At 45.4% G+C, this 16,975-nt stretch overlaps 1 protein-coding gene across 1 annotated transcript in view; it reads right to left on the bottom strand.

Annotated features, from left to right (window-relative positions):
- Window positions 1-16,226, bottom strand: part of CACHD1 (cache domain containing 1) — a 113,292-nt gene extending 97,066 nt beyond the window's left edge. The window contains exon 1 of the mRNA XM_027792679.2: window positions 15,697-16,226. Coding sequence (XP_027648480.2) covers window positions 15,697-15,906 — 210 coding nt within the window. The 5' untranslated portion in view covers window positions 15,907-16,226. The remainder of the gene's footprint in view (window positions 1-15,696) is intronic.
- Window positions 16,227-16,975: the final 749 nt, after the last annotated feature.

Here is a 16,975-nt window from a genome sequence, read left to right as displayed (position 1 = left end):
CAACTGATTTTCAATTCTGTGGTCAACTAACTCTTCTCTAAAGAAACTGAGGATCAAATGTAAAAAACACAAACCTGCAGCAAATATGCAATGAAATTATAATGAAAAAAATATATCTAGCTTTCTGAACATGTCTGCTTTTTATAGTTCACAGTACTACCATACAGCGTACACTGTGTGTGTTTCTCTAAGTATTGCACTAAGCAAGTAGGATAGAAAGGTGTTAGATAATTATGCAGTGCATTGCTATGACACCACCAAAGTTTGGTGCTTTACCTATTCCAAATACCTCCTTTTATAAACTAACAATCTCAATTACCTCTTGCTTTTGCAAAAACAGTGCAAAGCTTGCTGAATTGCATTATTACAGAAGAGTTGCACTTGACTGGTAAAGCCACAGAAAACCTTATAAAAGACACCAAATTCACAAACATGACAAATTTCAACATGCCTGAGGTTACAGGTAACATCACATTTCTGCAACAAGCCCACGCGCATGGGAAGGCCAGTGCAAGGGGACATTTGCAGGGATGCAGCACCTATTTTTGTTTATTCATCTGAAACCAGCAAGATGTTAACCACATGAATGTTCATCATGAGCCCACATGCAACACGCTAAAATAGACTCGCTACTCAGGTGATTGCCTGGAAGTTCACGCTCCTGACAAAGTTCCTGCCAATATTAATCAGAAATTACTTAATTCCCTCAGGTTCTGAATGTTAAACTTTAGCACCACCTTACAACACACAGCAATTAAATGAGTCACAATCCCACACTTTTAATAATGGCATGGTTTGGAGGACCTGTCATCAGGAGAAATTTGGAACAGGGACACTACAGCAGAAAAGTGCCAATTTATGTATATCACATTACTGGGGAAAGGTCAGCTTCTGATTCCAGCAACCAGCGCTGCCATCTCCAGTTCCTGAACCCTGCAGGACATAACTCCTTGTTTCTTTTTTAAATTAACACACTACAACCACAGGCTCTTAGAAATTCCAGGTTGTCTATCTAACAACACAAGGGCTGTACTCAAAATTGAAAAGCATATTTATATTATTAATTTATATATATATATATGAGAAAGCTCACAAACTAGGGTGCTTTTATCTTTAAGATAGGTGGTAAATAAAAGTAATTGAAAAAAAAAAAATCAAAATCACTCAATGATTTAAGAACGCCTTAGTCCTTTGTCAGATTTTCTGTTTTCATGAAAAAAGAGAAAGACACCACAAGGTTGCACACATAACCATGTAATGCACTTCATTAAACAGAGCTAAATGGCAGGGCTAACAGGGAAAGACAGACAGCCTTCTCTTAGAGAAGGAATTAAATCAAAGATATCACTTATATGAGAGCTTTTCTTTGGTAAGAGGAGATTGAGGAAAGTGCACAATAGCTGGAATGCATCCATTTACAAGCATGCCTAGCAAGGGATTATGCCTTCATTCGAAAGCTAACAGGTTGGTGTACACTTGATTTTATACAGAGAAATGCTGTGTGCTCATGCTGGGACTGCTGGCCAAAAGAAGTGTTGAGTGATTTCTCTCAAAAAGCTTTTTTCAACTCTCAAGATTAAATTCTCAAACAGAATAGTGACATCAATGCATAATATTCCAGTTTATCCCAAGACAAGTGCTTTCAAGTCATTACAGGAACAGGGAGAGCCCAGCCCACTGCCTTTCACCCCTGATTCACTTCAGATTTGGCCACACGTGTTCCTCTTGCGACACTTTCCAATATAATACCTTCATACCTCTTTGAAGGTACCTGGGTGTAACCCAGTCCTCAGCTTTCGCTCTCAGCCACCGCACAACCAACTGCTTTACCCTTTGGGGGAACCCGCAGACACCCAACTCAAGCCAGACACAGACCTACTTTTGCTCTTCCTTGACACCACGAGTCTCCAGCTGTGATCGCAGCTGAAAACCCACGGGTAAATACGAGGAACTGGATGAAGGCAAGGTGGCTGGGGTCCAAGGCAAGGAGAGGTGAGGTACACTGCAAGTTACTGCTATCTGTCTGGAGGTACCCAACCACCAGCAGCCCCTGGCTCCTTCCTCATCTGGCTGTTTTCTTAGAAATGTGTGAGCAGTATTTGTACAGCAACCAGCAAGAAAGAGCATACAGAACACACCTACCTTTCCCACCAGGCACAGACCATCTGACCAAATCAGAAACCCTACTCCAAAGGACCACAATCACATCTGTCAGCTTTATCATCCTAATCAAAAGTGTGAAGCTTTTTTTGCACCCGCCCCCGCCCCCCCCCCCCCCCCCCCCCCCCCCCTCCAAGAATCTCCTCTGTGAATCTTTACTCAAGATATTTCCAAACGGGAATAGATTTTCTGGGGTCCTCACTACAGGACTAAGGTGTAGCACTCTCTCCCTGCAGCCCCACAGAGCGCATCAATCAGCAGCAACTGCAAAAGGGGATGTCTTTATCAGAGAACTTAAGGACTTTTTTTGTTGTTTAGTTCTTGCTATTGGGGGAAACTTAATTAGATGTCCACTAGATTCTTATTCTCATGAAGACATTTGCCAGGTCAAACCAAACATATCCTCGACCTTACAGCCTTATCTTTTGAGAAAGAAAACCATTTTCTCAACAAGAATCCATGGTGAACCACAGACAGAAAAAAAATACCAAACTCCAGCCAAGAGATTAAACAGAAGATGAAAGACAACATCAGATCTCAATTTTTATAGAAATAAATGAATCTAATGCTATTCTGGTAAGTGGCCATTACAGACAAACCTGATCCATGAACCAAACAAGAAATACAGGGACTACCTGGGCTGAGAAAAGTTGTCTCAATTTCACCGGGCTGGGAAGCCGCTATTGTTGATGCAGACCCACTTGTGCTGCCAGGGTAGCACAGAGCTCATTGCAAATGCAAAGCCCCAGCTGGGGGTAGGAAGAACTAAATGTGTTAAATGCTCGGCTGGTGAGTGCCCATACCAATCACCCCCGCGTAGGCGAGCGGGGTTCCCTCCCCCACTCCACCTCACTCCCCATTATTCTCCATTCAAGCTGAAAGCGAGAAGGTCTTTTCCTCTGCTGCTCGGTGTCAGCCAGACTTGGGAAGCTCCGCAGGAATTGCTGAGAGATCCAGAAACGCACAAAAGCCTCCTTCCACAAAGCCCCCTTTCATCTAGGCAGTGTGTCTATTAAATAAGTTCTGTTAATGTGCATACATTTTTATAAAGAGATTATAAAGTGAAGACTCAGTCACTAACTCAACTACACAATAAGATTTTCAAGTCTATTACTAGAAAACTGGGGTTTAAAATGAGTAGCTGGGAATGCTTTGCAACTCCTCGGCAGTAATACTCGAATAGGTCTGGTACCCACAATGAGAGCTTAAGGTGTACTTTCTACATTTTAATGCTTACATTTCTGTATTTGGTGACACACAGGCACCTCAGACCACGACCACTCTGCTTTGGGCACTGTTCAGGGATAAAACAGGAAGGACGATTCAAGCCCAGGCAGCGTACCTGCACCAAAAGTGATGCTCAGAGGACAGACACAGCAGGCTGGCAGTAGGAAAGCTTAAAAACAAACAAACAAACAAACAAATAAATAAATAACTTTGATTAGAGCTTGTTCTTTTAGCATGGCATTACAATGAACGGGCGAGCTGCCATTCCTGAGTACTTACTCCTGCTCTCATCAAAACTAAAGTAGTAAACAGCCACTTTATCCACTTTCTCCGTTATACCCCTTTCTTCATCTTCTTCCTCCCTTTCCTTTGCCCACAGGGGCTCAGCATCTCCCAAGATTTTGAATAACTAAGTCAGGTAGACATAAATTCCTGCCAGCCCTGTAAGAAAGCAAGTTATTTTCTGTCCCCCAAAAGGCAAAAAAACCTAGAATCTGTCTTTTTTCTTTCTGCATCAAAGCAAGGCCACAAGTTGACAATCTTCACCAGCATGGGTATGGCCATACGCCAGCTTCACATACCGGCCTTTGCAGGATCTGCAGCTAGCCACACTGCCAGCCCGCAGACTTGCTACAGCAAGGTTTTAATATTTTAAATGTATTTTTGGACATGCAGGCAATCAGACTTAAGGTTAGAGCCAGTGTTAGCGTTGGGCCCTATTTCAGAGCAAGAATCCCAAGAAGGCTATAAATCTGTTTTCAGTATTAAAATGAAATGTAATTTCCTAGCAGCGGTGGCAAAACCCAGCCCAGCTCCTCATTGTGGGCACAGAGGAAGAGTGGATGGTTGCAAAACTGCTGGGTTTCATCAGGCAGACAGTGCTCTGTAGGCCTATGCATTCACAGCCCCAGGCGTCCATCCAGCTCGCTGCCAGCCCCTCAGGGATATCTTCCATTAAATGCAAAATTTCAGGAGATCTGTCACAATCATGTTATTTCTTGTGCCGATCAGAGAGGTGTGTCCATCTGCCATACCAGAGCTGGGAACTGACCACCTCGGCCCCACACACGTCACACGGAGGAGGCCTTAGTGCTCATCCAGCGCTGACAGGCAGGGAAACCGCTTCCAGCACGCTGACAGTACTGGAAAGCAAGCAGACAGGGAACAGCAAAAACGACACAAAAGCAGCAAACTAGGAAATGGTGGAGCAATGCTGGAAGGCAGCAGAAACCCAGCTCTGCTGCACCTTCGGTCTGCACAAGAGCGCCTTAAGTACAACTCAATGGGAACCCCTTAGGCTTCCCAACGAGTGAAGGGTTGGGGTCAAAGGTCTTGAACACACAATAAGATTTTTTTGTACGGACACACAATAACATATTTTTTTTGTATCAAAGTTGCACCAAGATGTGGATTAATAAAAACCAGGTAAGAGCCTGAAATATGCCTGACCTACACTACATGCACATTTATCAAAGCAGCTCTCATCAAACTTAGCTCAGAGGGGACAATGCTTTCCTTACATTTTCAAAGAACCCCCAAAACAACGCATTCTCTACTAAAATTTTTTAATGACTGTGCTATCCCTTTCTAGCTGCTTTTTTTTGCGTCTTCTCCTTTCGTGTGAATTTTCAGGCTCTATTGAATCATCCAGGCAACACACTCGAAGCAGAGAGCACACTCAGCAGGTCTTTCTTACTTTTCAAACAAGCCTTCACAAGCAGGTCTGCATTCATCTCATCCTGACTCCAAGTCTTCCCTTCCCTTCCCAAAATAGCTGTTGCACCTCTCCTCCTCAAAGAGAAATCCTCCATTTCAAGCACTGAAAACCATGGTGATGTATGTCAGGTTTAATTTATTTTTGGAGGCTGACTTTCTATTCTTGGATATGTATGAAAAAGAAGCATTTGAAAGTCTGAGGTTGCAATTACCAGAATGTGTTTTTTTTTAATGTATTTCTAGACTTACAGTCAACAGCTTACTGAATACATAAATACGAAGGGGGAGGCAAAATTACATTTATGTGACATCATGGTGAATCAGTAGAGTTGTAAAAGTCATTAGATTCATTTTCTCACCAAACAGAATTAAACAACTAGTCATTTCTATTAAGTTAGTTACCTACTGTCATGACTATGTTGGGGTTATTTTAATTTTAGCTTTGCATCCAGTAGTTTTAATGGAAATACAGTATCATCTGTATGTCGATATCTGAAATGTCAAAAACCAAATACAACTTTTGGAACAAAATCCCACAGTCCCAGCAGCAAGCTCAGCACAGCACGGGTACCTCTGCCAAGAACAGCTGGATCTTCAGCTGACTGATTTTAACAACTTCAAGACCATCAAGCATATCCCTCAGAGCAGCTACCGAAATCATCTAGGGCTACATAAAATACAACAGCAGCAGAATTCAAAAGGAAGAGATGGAATATTGTGATTTACAATGATAGTTTCATTTTAGTCAAAAATAAAACATTAAGAATAGACTACATTGTTTCCCAAATTACACTACTAAGCCGTAACTGACAAGAGAAGGTAGGCTCCTGAATGGTGGTTAGCTTTATATTTGCAACTTCAACTTTGGTGAAGCTAAGTTTTAAAAGTTTGCTATTTTCACCTTCCTCCTGCAATGTATTTGAATATTAACTTTGTTCAAATGGGTTTTTCCTTTTAAATCATGACCTCCTACAAGCCAGACACAAAAGACCGTGTATCCAGGAATAGCATTTTCTAATTTTAATCTAAAGATGAAAGACTTCAAAATTTGCAATTTAAAAACAGACGCCTGACCACTGCTAGATAATGTGACAAATGAGCCATCCTCAGTACTTATTCCTGTCTTCCTGCCTGCACCAGAAAGTGCAGTTTTCCCTGTAAATTGTCCTCTGTAGCCAAACTCCACCAAACCAGACCAAAGGAATGAACCTCTCATCACACCTGACAGTCCTGGATAGCCACTGGCAAAAGAAATGAAAGACAACGAAGAAATTCACATTACGCATGCTTCTTTAGGCAAACAGTATGCCCAAGGAAGTTGTCTACCTAGACCACAGTCGTAGGATATTTAAATTAAATATCCTTTCATTGTTGAAGTTGCTAAATATATTATCCTTAAATTAATAAACACCTTTATTTTATGTTTCATATGACTTCCATGTAACACAAAAATTCTGCCTCAAAAACATTGGTTTGGCCTCTCTCAAATATGCCGGTCCACAAGGGCTTGACTGTGCCAGCTGTTGTCAACTGGGAGCTGAACCTGCAGACCACACACCCGCGTTCAGCCTCACTAACAAAATACTCAACAACAATCTAGGACGCACTGACTTGAAGCAGCTCTTCCTCCTCCGCTTTACGCTCCTTGCAACGAGGAGAGATCCTGCGTCTTTCTTTTCCTCCAAATTGTGTTTAGGTCTCCAAAATCAAATGTCAGAAGCCCCGTATGACTTCCATACTGGGAAAAACAAGGGAAAACAACGTGCTAGTTCACTGACCATGAATAAAACAATAAAAATAGCCTGAAAACTACATTCTTCTGTGCTAATCTTCCATCAGCATTTGCATGCATGTTGATTTGCAATGGACAGACGACCACTGAAAGCAAACACTTCAGGCAAACTTCATTTTGCTCCCAAAAAGCACATGCTCTGTAGCCATACCAAGGTGTCTGTGCAGAGTATTCCCAGAAAGTGCTCCTCACCTGATGCCTGCCAATGAATCAACACCTCAGCATCTACTTTTGTCCAAAAAGCATCACATGACGTGGGGTTTTTTTCTTCCTCGCTGTTTTGAGGCAAAACAGTGCTAGTGCAAGTCAAGCACAACCAGTCTCTGCTGAGGACTTGGGCTCTCTCCTGTTCCAAAAGCAGCCAGGTTTGGGATGCACCAGCGAGCTGAACCACCCCACAGTGGAGCGCACTACCTGGAATGCAGCGGAGATGGCACGGTATGCTGGAATGGTCCCTGGCCAGGGACAACTCTGCCATTACTGCTGGCCACACCGCCATCCCAATGCTGCTGAATACCCCTCCCTGCAGCTGCAGCACTATTTGATCAGTTTTCACACCCATCTGCCATCATGTGGTAAGGGGTAAGGAGAAAAAATGATCACAAGCAGGCAGGGACCATACAGCTGATCTTCTTTGTGCCAACATGGCTTCTGGGAAAGAACTGGTGAAGACTGCTGCTTATTTGGTTAAAATCAAGATATTTCGCTAGCTTGCTGTTCATTTTAGTATGAAATGCTACCCTCACCCAAAAGGAAAGTCTGCTATCGTAAAATCTTACGTTCCTGACCCACATAATTTGGGGTTCCTTTATTTTCCAACAAAAGGCAAAGAGCCCTCCTGGCTCTCCGCACAACCTTCCCAAGGGCTGGTAAACCCTTTCCAGCCTTGGCTTGGAGCCTGGATTTGCCCCAGGCAAACAGGCTCCCACTATAGCTATTTTGGGGAGTCTGTCCCTTCTCCCCTCCACCCCATCACCACAAACACCTCCCCAGGTTTTGTTCAATATTACTTCTGAGGTGAAAGCACAGCCCAAGAGGAAATATTTCTAATGCTTCCTTTGCTAAAAGCAAGAAAAGCAGCGACCGAACCAGAGACAGGGAGGTCGTGGGAGCACCTCAGCCCTTTGGTGTGGTAAAGTCATATTGTCACCACCAAGCTGAACTTACCTTCACATGCAACCTGGTCTGAAATCCACAAAAAATGGCACAAAAATACTCTCATAACCCTACCAGGGTGAACGCACAAGAAATTCTGCTTAAGGCATTCAAGCTTCTAGAAACTTTTATGGCAACTTCCAGATGTGTCTATTTTAAAGCCCTTTTCCCTGGCCTCATTCCCACCTGCGACGATCGTAAGTATAGCCAAAAATTCCTGCTGCATTGCAGGAGTATGTGCAAAAGGTGGCCAAAACCGGACAGAAAGCACTGGCCAGACAACTCCACAGAAATGTTGAAAGTAAAATTACAGCTTTTCTCAAAAAGGTGTCAGGGCTTTTTTTGCTCTTCTCATAGAGTGGTTGCAGCCTCATTTCACATAGTCAAAGCTGAGCAAAACTGTGTGCTCGGAGGGAAACAGCACTAGTAAAAAGCTGGTTTTATCAGCTGCTTTGGCTGAGAAGCTGGTAAAGGGAGACGTAATAGTTTGGTTTTGCTAATGATTGTAATTGTGCAAATATACTTTTGCAAAATCACTTGGGAGACTCTAAAGAGACCTTACAAGTTGGTAGAAGTGACTCCATTAAAACTTTTCATGGGATTGGAAATGAGTATCATTGACTTGTGCACGATGATTATTTCAAAAGTCAGCTGAGATTTTTCTCTGCAAAATTAGACATATAGCCTTGTTCAGAAATCTGCACCAGGGAAGAGCACACATAACGCAAGATTCAAGCAATGACTTAGCATGCACTCTATTTTATATAAGAAAAGACATGTCTTCACAACAGACACTGGGTAAGTAACGATGTTATTAAACTCTCTTTTCCATGGGAAGGAGTGCAGAAGGATATCCTTTCAGATTAACACTGCATAGTATTGAACAACAATAAACTACAGGAAAAGAATGACTGCAGAATGCAATCCCTCCATACTTTACAATTTTACACTTTATTCTGCATTAAGCCTACAACACAAGAAGAGGTAGTACAGCTATTAGTCAAAACCTCAACAGAATTTTTGACATACAAAACAAAAACTGATACATCAAATAAGCTACGTAAATTTCAATTTTTAAGCTATGTTATCTGTGTACAGGAAAAATGAAAAAAAAAAAAAAGTTAGTGTTTTCCTACTCAACTACATAGAAATAAATAATTCCTCGAACATTATCCAACCCTTACTGAAGTCCCCAGCAAAGCCCCCATAAGCTCGGATCCATGAAGCGCTGCCGTTAGCAGGCTTCACAGAGCCAGGCTTGCACTCGGGGAGCCCTGCACCCCAGCCTTGAGCAGGTCACACTGGAGTGCCCTGACAAAGGAGATACAGAAATCCAGAGTACTTCCTTACAGCTGGGCACTTCCACACGTAAGGGTACTGAACTGACAAGGCTCCAATCATTTCTTTGTCCATTTTTCAGCAATCATCAATGAACAGAAAAGAATAATTGTTTTTTAAAAAAATCTGTTAATACTTCCCTTTAGCCACAGACACAGCAGAATAACTGCTAAACACACACACACACACACAAAAGAAGTCCTTTAACACTTTGTATCTCCCTCCATTCTCAAACATATCTTGCCTTTCTGTCTGAAAGAAGGTGAGGCACTCCACATTGCTTGACAGCATTAGATTTTTTTCTGACCAGTGCCTGGCCAAGCTACCGGCAGCAGAGCAGCTTCCCCACTATGTTCAGATCATCATGCACTAACCATTCTTCCTCTACTGAATTAAGCCAAGAAAAAAAGAGGGCTAACACGTGCTGTATCTACTTTTGTGCCTTCTTAACATACATGTTATCAGCCCTGCCACAGCTGAGAGATTCCCAATCACTTCACAGCATACTTGGATTTCTTGCTGCTAATAACCCCTCCAGTCCCCGCCATGGCTAGCAGGGTCCTTCGTCGCAGCAGTGCAGGGGACGGCTAATTATCTACCAACCCACCTTGCTGCACCACACTTGGCAACTTTTATCTGCACAGGACAGCTGCATTCTCCCTGTTTGAAGCAAAATGTCAGTCTCCACTAATGCAACAAGACTTACATCACTAACAATGTCCCGACACTTTGAAGAAACAACTCAAAGCCTAATTAAAAATTCAGATTCGGTCTCCTAAGCGCTGCCATTTTCACTGTCCTTCCACCAGGACCTCTCTCTATCTTTTTGAAATGTTTCATGCTGGAAAAAAAAGAATCCATGTGGAACAGGATAAAAAACTGCTGCAGTCTTGGGCTTTCAGAAAGCCTTGAAAAAGGCTGCTGTAGCTGGATTCAAACCAAGACATAATCATGTAAAACAGATGAGGTTTTACTCGACTGGTTTCTACTCTGTAATTATTACTAAAGGGTGCAGTACTGCCAAATAATAATTAAAACAAAAAGAAAAATACAGTCAAACATTTATCAGCCCTCCTTACTTACATTTTTCTATTGTATTTCAGCTTCACAAGCTGGAAACAACCTGAAAGTAAAAGGGCGGTGGGGGGCGGGTGGGGAAGAGGTTTTCTGTGCTGTCATTTGGCTGAGGGTCCACAGAGGTCCAGGTACATCACTTGTTGTGCAAGAACCTCACAGTCACTGACATTTATTTGTAAATACCCATAGAAATAAGTGTGGAATTGCGTGAAACCCCTGATTTCAGAGATAGAGAACCACGGTTCTGGCATTTCAACTGGTCTGCAGCACAGCTCAAAATGGGATTTATCTCTCAGAGCTGTAAATCCTCTGCCATTAGCCAGAAGACCATCCCATTAGAAAAAAAACAATACTCTATTCTGTCAGTGTTCATTTTCAGAGAGATTAAACAAATGAACAGTTCTGGTGACTGCAACTATTTGCCATCACCCAGAAATCTTCAAAGAACGTGGATTTCTCAGAACAAGGGTGTCAGGGCATCCTCCCTGTATAAACCCCCGGACATCTCCCTGTCTCCACGTCATTCTGGTCTGTGCATAGTCTTTTCTTCTTGAAAAACCTAAGGCCAGACAAGTTATTAGTAAAATAAATAAACAATACACTTGCCAATCGACCTGGAGAAACTTGTACTACGCAGTTTGTTATTTTACACATCACTACATCACTTGAACCAGTATTACTATAATAAGGAGGGAAAAGCAGCACCAAACCTACAAGCGCCAAATTGGGAAAAAATGACCAGCAAACCGCTGTTTTCGGATTCAAATTGCATTTTTTTTCCTTCCAACCTCCAAGATCAGTTATACACAATGAGAAAGGGCCGTGCTTCCTTCACAGAGTAAGCGTAAAGGATTAAGATGGCAGAGCTGCCTTCAAAAATACTCAGGGCCCTCTGGGCCTGTAACTTTTGTTACTACCTGGCTAGAAACACCAACATGCATTTTGAAAGTTATAGAAGCACTTAACAATGCTTTTCATCTTCAAAGCACTGCTCAATCCTTTCAAGTCTCACTGCAAGTTTTATATCCCTGTTTCAGAGGTGGAAATGTTGCCTTGTCCCGCACTATCAAAAAATAGTCCTCACCTTGGATGCCCCATGCAGATTTAGAGGGTTAAACCTTGCCAAAATGAAACCAAATGCTCACAAAAGTTCTGATTTATTCTTTTCCTGTTTACACCTCCCAACCAAAGAATTTCAGTTGTTTCAACCAACAACCTACTCTGTACTTTCAACCAGGCCAGAGAAGACAGGTAACAGGGATGGCGGTTAAAATCCACCAGCAGACCAGGTCATGCCACAACCAGCAATTTATTTTAGTATGATAGGTGCTTAGCTTTTAATTACTGCCGAGTGTCAGCTCTGCCCAGGAAAATATATTATAGGACTGCCACATGAGCCACGCGTTGACCAAGCTCCAGCCTTCTGCGAGTCATGACATTAGTCTATTTAAGATGTAGTCTGCTGTGTAATAAGTAATACGGCTGCTCAGACCAGCAAGCAGAGACATGAGTGCACGCTGCCTTGCACGGATGCAGCCTGCTGCCAAAAGCTGCTCCCTATAATGATACGGACACTGCCAATGCTGTCAGCTCTAGCTAACAAAAAAAGAAGGTAACAGTTACAGGTGACTGTAGGTACACCTGCTGTGGGCACAGCACCCCGCGAACCAGCGGCTTCTCCTCCTGCCGCTGCCACAGTGCGGCACCTGCTGTCCTGCAGGAAGGGGAGGGAAGAGTGAGAGATCATGGTGTGGTGGTTTCTGGTTAATTTGGAAGAACCGTTGATGAACTTTGGGAAGAACTTATACATAGATCAACTCTATTCCTTGGGGGGGGGGAAGTGCAAGCACATCCGCATATGCACCACCCCACACCCTGAAGCATAAAAGGAAATACATGTGATATAAGATACAGCGATGTCATTCACTGTGCTTTTGGTAGAACTGTCAAACAAAGTGGGAACAATAATTAATCAGTGCAACAGAGGAAGCCAGACAATCGAACTTTCTATATTTAACCACTCCTGGAGAAACGACACCCAGGATGGTAATACACAGACACCCAAGAACCCACAAGTCCTTCTGCACTGCCGCACCCAACACATGTTCTTACCGAGTACTTCGTATGATACAAATGTGTATATTCTAATTTTAAACTTAAATAAGAAACTGTTAAACTGCTGTCCAATACATTCAGCAAGTGATGCACCTCCTGATTTGTCACCTGCATTACATTACCCTCAGCTGCTCTACATAGCACCATAATCAAGGAATGAAATTGTATATGAAATCAGAGCACTTACATGTGTGAGAAAACAAAGCATTACTTAAAAGTAGTAGTCAAAGAGACTACACTCATGCAAGTGTCTATAAATAGAAAGCAGTGGTGTGAGTGCCAGAAACAATTGTCAGACTGATGCTGACATCAGAAATCCCTCTCATCCTCATCCTTCCCGTAGCTTCAGCCTGTATTACAACACAGACGTATATGCACCTCGTTCCTCTCAACAATGCAAAATAATGCAATTTGATTAAAAACACTAAGTCCTTGTTGCTGTTGGACTAATTACATGAAACACTGGTAAAGGAAGAATGTATCACAAGAAGTAGATACTGCACGGAGGAGACAGATCTTGTTTATAGCACCGATGGCTGCTCCAGCAGAAATCTAACCTATTTTCCATCTCCCAACTTCCATATTCATTACACCCTGCCCCTTTTCACAGGCATTTAAGGCTCACAAATTTTGTGGTTCTTCTCTTACCTCTTCCACTTGCTCCTCTAGTGTCCGCTCTGGAGGCTCCACCTTATCCTCCCTTCCTGCACTTATGGAGGCTCTGTCTACAATTTTCTCTTTCTCCAGACTCAAAACACACCCAAACCAACCTCTCACCTTCACTCTACTTAAGCATCTCCACCTGCTCCTTCACTCATTGGATGCTTCCTCCCCACATCCAGCTCGACCTATCCTTCCTTCAAAGCCCTCTCCCACCGTCATGTCCCACTCCGGCAGCGGGTGACACCACCTCCTGCCTATTACCAGGATCTGCAGACGTGGGAGACACAGCTGGCAAGGACCAAAGCACGAAGACAGCATGCAAGGGAAGCATTAAACCCTGACGCTTCCTCCTCTACAGTTTATGAAACTAAATAAAACCGCATCTCCCAAATGGTTGGTTACTAATCCTTCCTCTCACTACCGCAACTTCCTCTCACTAGGTCCTGATTTAGGGCCTTGCCTCCATGTCGCCCTCTAAACCCAGGGCAACACCCCTAGATTTATATCTAATTAAAGCCTGAAAGCTCCATCGTTTTTCTTCCAAACCCCCCTCCCCTCCTCCTTTCTGCCCAGGTGCAGCCTCACTACGGCACCTGTTTACATCGCCCTGAGCATCCCCACTGTGCCGACAGTCCTGCAGCACAGGGAATCCACCGGTTGGCACCAGGCACCCACCACCACCTCCCCAACAGCCCTGCGCGAGCGGGGAGAAAAGGATAATTCTGTACCAGCTACACCCGGCCCTGCCTGAGCGGGGAAATTTCTGCCCTAAAAATCGAGTGAGAAGCATGGGCTGCAGTGACACATGTCATAACATTTTTCGTTCTACTGTAGGAGGTCAGCAAAGAAGCTTCTAAAATCAGGGGAGGTTTGTTCCCACCGGTTTTTAATCTTAAACAGCTGTAATAATGTTACAGGGGCGAGCAAAGGACAGGCTGCGCATTAGCTTGATGGGAGTTAAGACAGCCAAAATATTAAGCATGTAAAAATAGAGCTCCATATGAATAGGGGTTTCAGAGTTTAACTACCAGTTTCACTGCATTAAATTACTTTGGGGTCTTAAATATCCAACTAACAGTAAACAGTTTTAACATTACTAGCATCCTGCACACCGGCATCCAGATTGTTCCCGAGTTCGTATCAGCCGCACAGTTCTTGGAAAGAAAACCTGGCTCATCCTAAGGTTAGCTGGTGTATGGCAGCAAGGTAACAATGTACGTGTTTATGAGTTGCTTTTTTAAAGACAGAAAGTGTTGAGATGATCGTGTGTTGCTTTTTTTTAACACCAGGCAGATTTAGTGCTACAATTATACTGACTTAATTTGCGGTAGGCAGAGACTCTACCATTTACAGGATTACGCTGGGGTCTTTTGAGGGGGAATACATGCATGCGTATGCACGGCACAGGAAAAAAAAAAAAAGTGACTTCCTTGAATTCAGTACATCAATAATATACCTTGTTAAGTGAAGTTATTTAAATCCACGTCTTCTTAGCATCAAGGACAAGAGACAGCTCAGTGTTTTCCTGGACAAAACGCAGCCCTAGGAGGCCGGCCAACACAAAGATGTTTCAGAGGTGAGAGAATGAAGCCAGTTTAGAGAAGATAAAAGGCCATTTGGGTAGAGACCCCTGCTGATCCTCTGAAAGTGTCTCCTTTTCACATGGGGAGGCTTTTAAAACTGCATTTGCTACTGACCATACCTTCCCCTCAGCGCCGCTGGGGATCTGATTTCACATCCCCGCGACTGCCCCAGAGGGTCGGTGGCCGATAGCTGGGGCCAGCACAGCCCCCGTACACAGCACCCTGCGCTGAGCACCCTGCGCTGAGCACCCTGCGCTGAGCACCCTGCGCTGAGCACCCTGCGCTGAGCACCCTGCACACGTCACCCCACCAGGATGCAGCCTCCGAGGTCGGGATGCGAATAACTCCTCACTACTACCTTCACCCAAATCCCGACGCGAATTACAGCATCCGAATAAACTTGTCGGGCCGGGCAGCGTTTCTTTACCCCAAGCCGAGCGTTTTCGGGCAGGACTCGGCTCCCCGCAGCTGCCGGCCAGCGGGACGCAAGGGCGGGATGCAGGTCAGCCCCACGGCCGGCTCGGCCCCCCCTCCCGCAAACCCGGCCCTTCGGGACTTGCGGGGGGCCACACGCTCCCGCCCGCCTCTATTGTGTGCGGTACAAACAAACGCGGAGCCCGCCCGCGCCCCGCGCTGCCGCCTCAGCCCGCCCCGCCGCCCGCCGCGGCTGAGGGAGCGGGGCCGGGGGAGCCGGGCGGCCCGCGCAGGCGGAGGGAAAGTTTGCGGAGGAGCCGGGGCGCGAGGGGGGGGAGAAAAGGAGCGAGCGAAGAAAGGGCGAAGCAGGAATCGGGAAGAGCGTGCGGAGGAGGGAGGGAAGCAGGGAGGGAAGCAGGGAAAACCAGGCGAGGCGCGGGCCGGGCCGGGCCATACCTGCATGGTGACGACCCCCAGCTCCTCGGTGGCGAGTTTCCTCATCTGGGTGGCCAGAACTTGCGCCTCGTCCAGGATGGAGAACTCCGCCTCGGCGGCGCCCAGCCCGCAGAGCAGCGCCAGGCAGAGGAGGCCGAGCGGCCCCCGGCCCCGCGGGCGGCGGCCCCGGGCAGCGGCAGCGGCCTCCTGCCGCCCGCCGCCCCGCGCCATGCTGCCGCGGCGGGAGAGCCGCGGGCAGCGCCTCCGGCCAACTTCCCCGCCGCCCCGGCCGCGACTCCCGCGCCGCCGCCTTCCCCCGGGCCGCGGGGGCCGGCTAGGGCTGCGGGGCGGCCGCCATGCAGGGGGACGGCGGCGGCTGGGCGGGCGGCCGCTGCGCCCCGCGCCCGGCTCCGGGGACACTGCGCGCCGCGGCCCCGCCGCTGACTGAGAGCGGCGGCGGAGAGACGCAAACTGCGGAGCGGAGGAGGAGCGGGAGCGGCGGGGCCGGCAGCGGCGGCGCCGCGGGGAGAGGCGGGCGGGTGGTGCCGCCGCGCTGCGGGCGGGGGCAGCGCCCGGCTCCCCGCGCCCCCCGCCGCCCGGCCGGCCCCGCCCGCCCCCCGCCGCCCGGCCCGGGATAGGGCTGCGGCCGCCGGCAGCACCCGCCAGCCCCGCCTCGCAGCGTAGCGCCTTCGCCGTGCTCTTTTCTAACCTTTTTCTTTAAACGTCTTTTTAACCTTTGTTTTAAACCTTTTTTCTTTACCTTTCCTTTAAACCTTTTTTTTTAACCTTTTTAAATCTTTCTTACACCTTTTTACCTTATTTTTAACCTTTTTAAACCTTTTTTAACCTTTTTAAACCTTTTTTAACCTTTTTAAACCTTTTTTAACCTTTTTAAACCTTTTTTAACCTTTTTAAACCTTTACTTTTTTAAACCTTTTAAAAACCTTTTTATACCCGTTTTTAAACCTTTTTTTAACCTTTTTCAACCTTTCATAATAACTTTTTTTAGCCTTTTTTAAACCTTGGTTTTTTACATTTATTTAAACATATTTTTTTAACTTTTTCCTTTTACTTTTTTAAAACTTTTTTTTACCTTTTCCTTTAAATCTTCTTCTCTTAAATCCCAGTGCAATGTGCCTGTCTCCTCTTGTGACCTGAAGCACAGAGTCATCCGGCCCCAGATGGCACCCTGCAGCACAGGCTCAAGCAGTGAGGCTCGAGGAAATGTTTGTTATGCAACAGAACCGACAAATAAATAACTGAAAGGAAGGCACACAGACCATAGCTGTCCTCCCAGGAA

Source organism: Falco peregrinus, chromosome 10 (genome assembly GCF_023634155.1).
Source record: "Falco peregrinus isolate bFalPer1 chromosome 10, bFalPer1.pri, whole genome shotgun sequence".
Lineage (NCBI taxonomy): Eukaryota > Metazoa > Chordata > Aves > Falconiformes > Falconidae > Falco > Falco peregrinus.
Note: the sequence above shows the minus strand (reverse complement) of the source record. Positions and strands in the feature narration are given on the sequence as shown.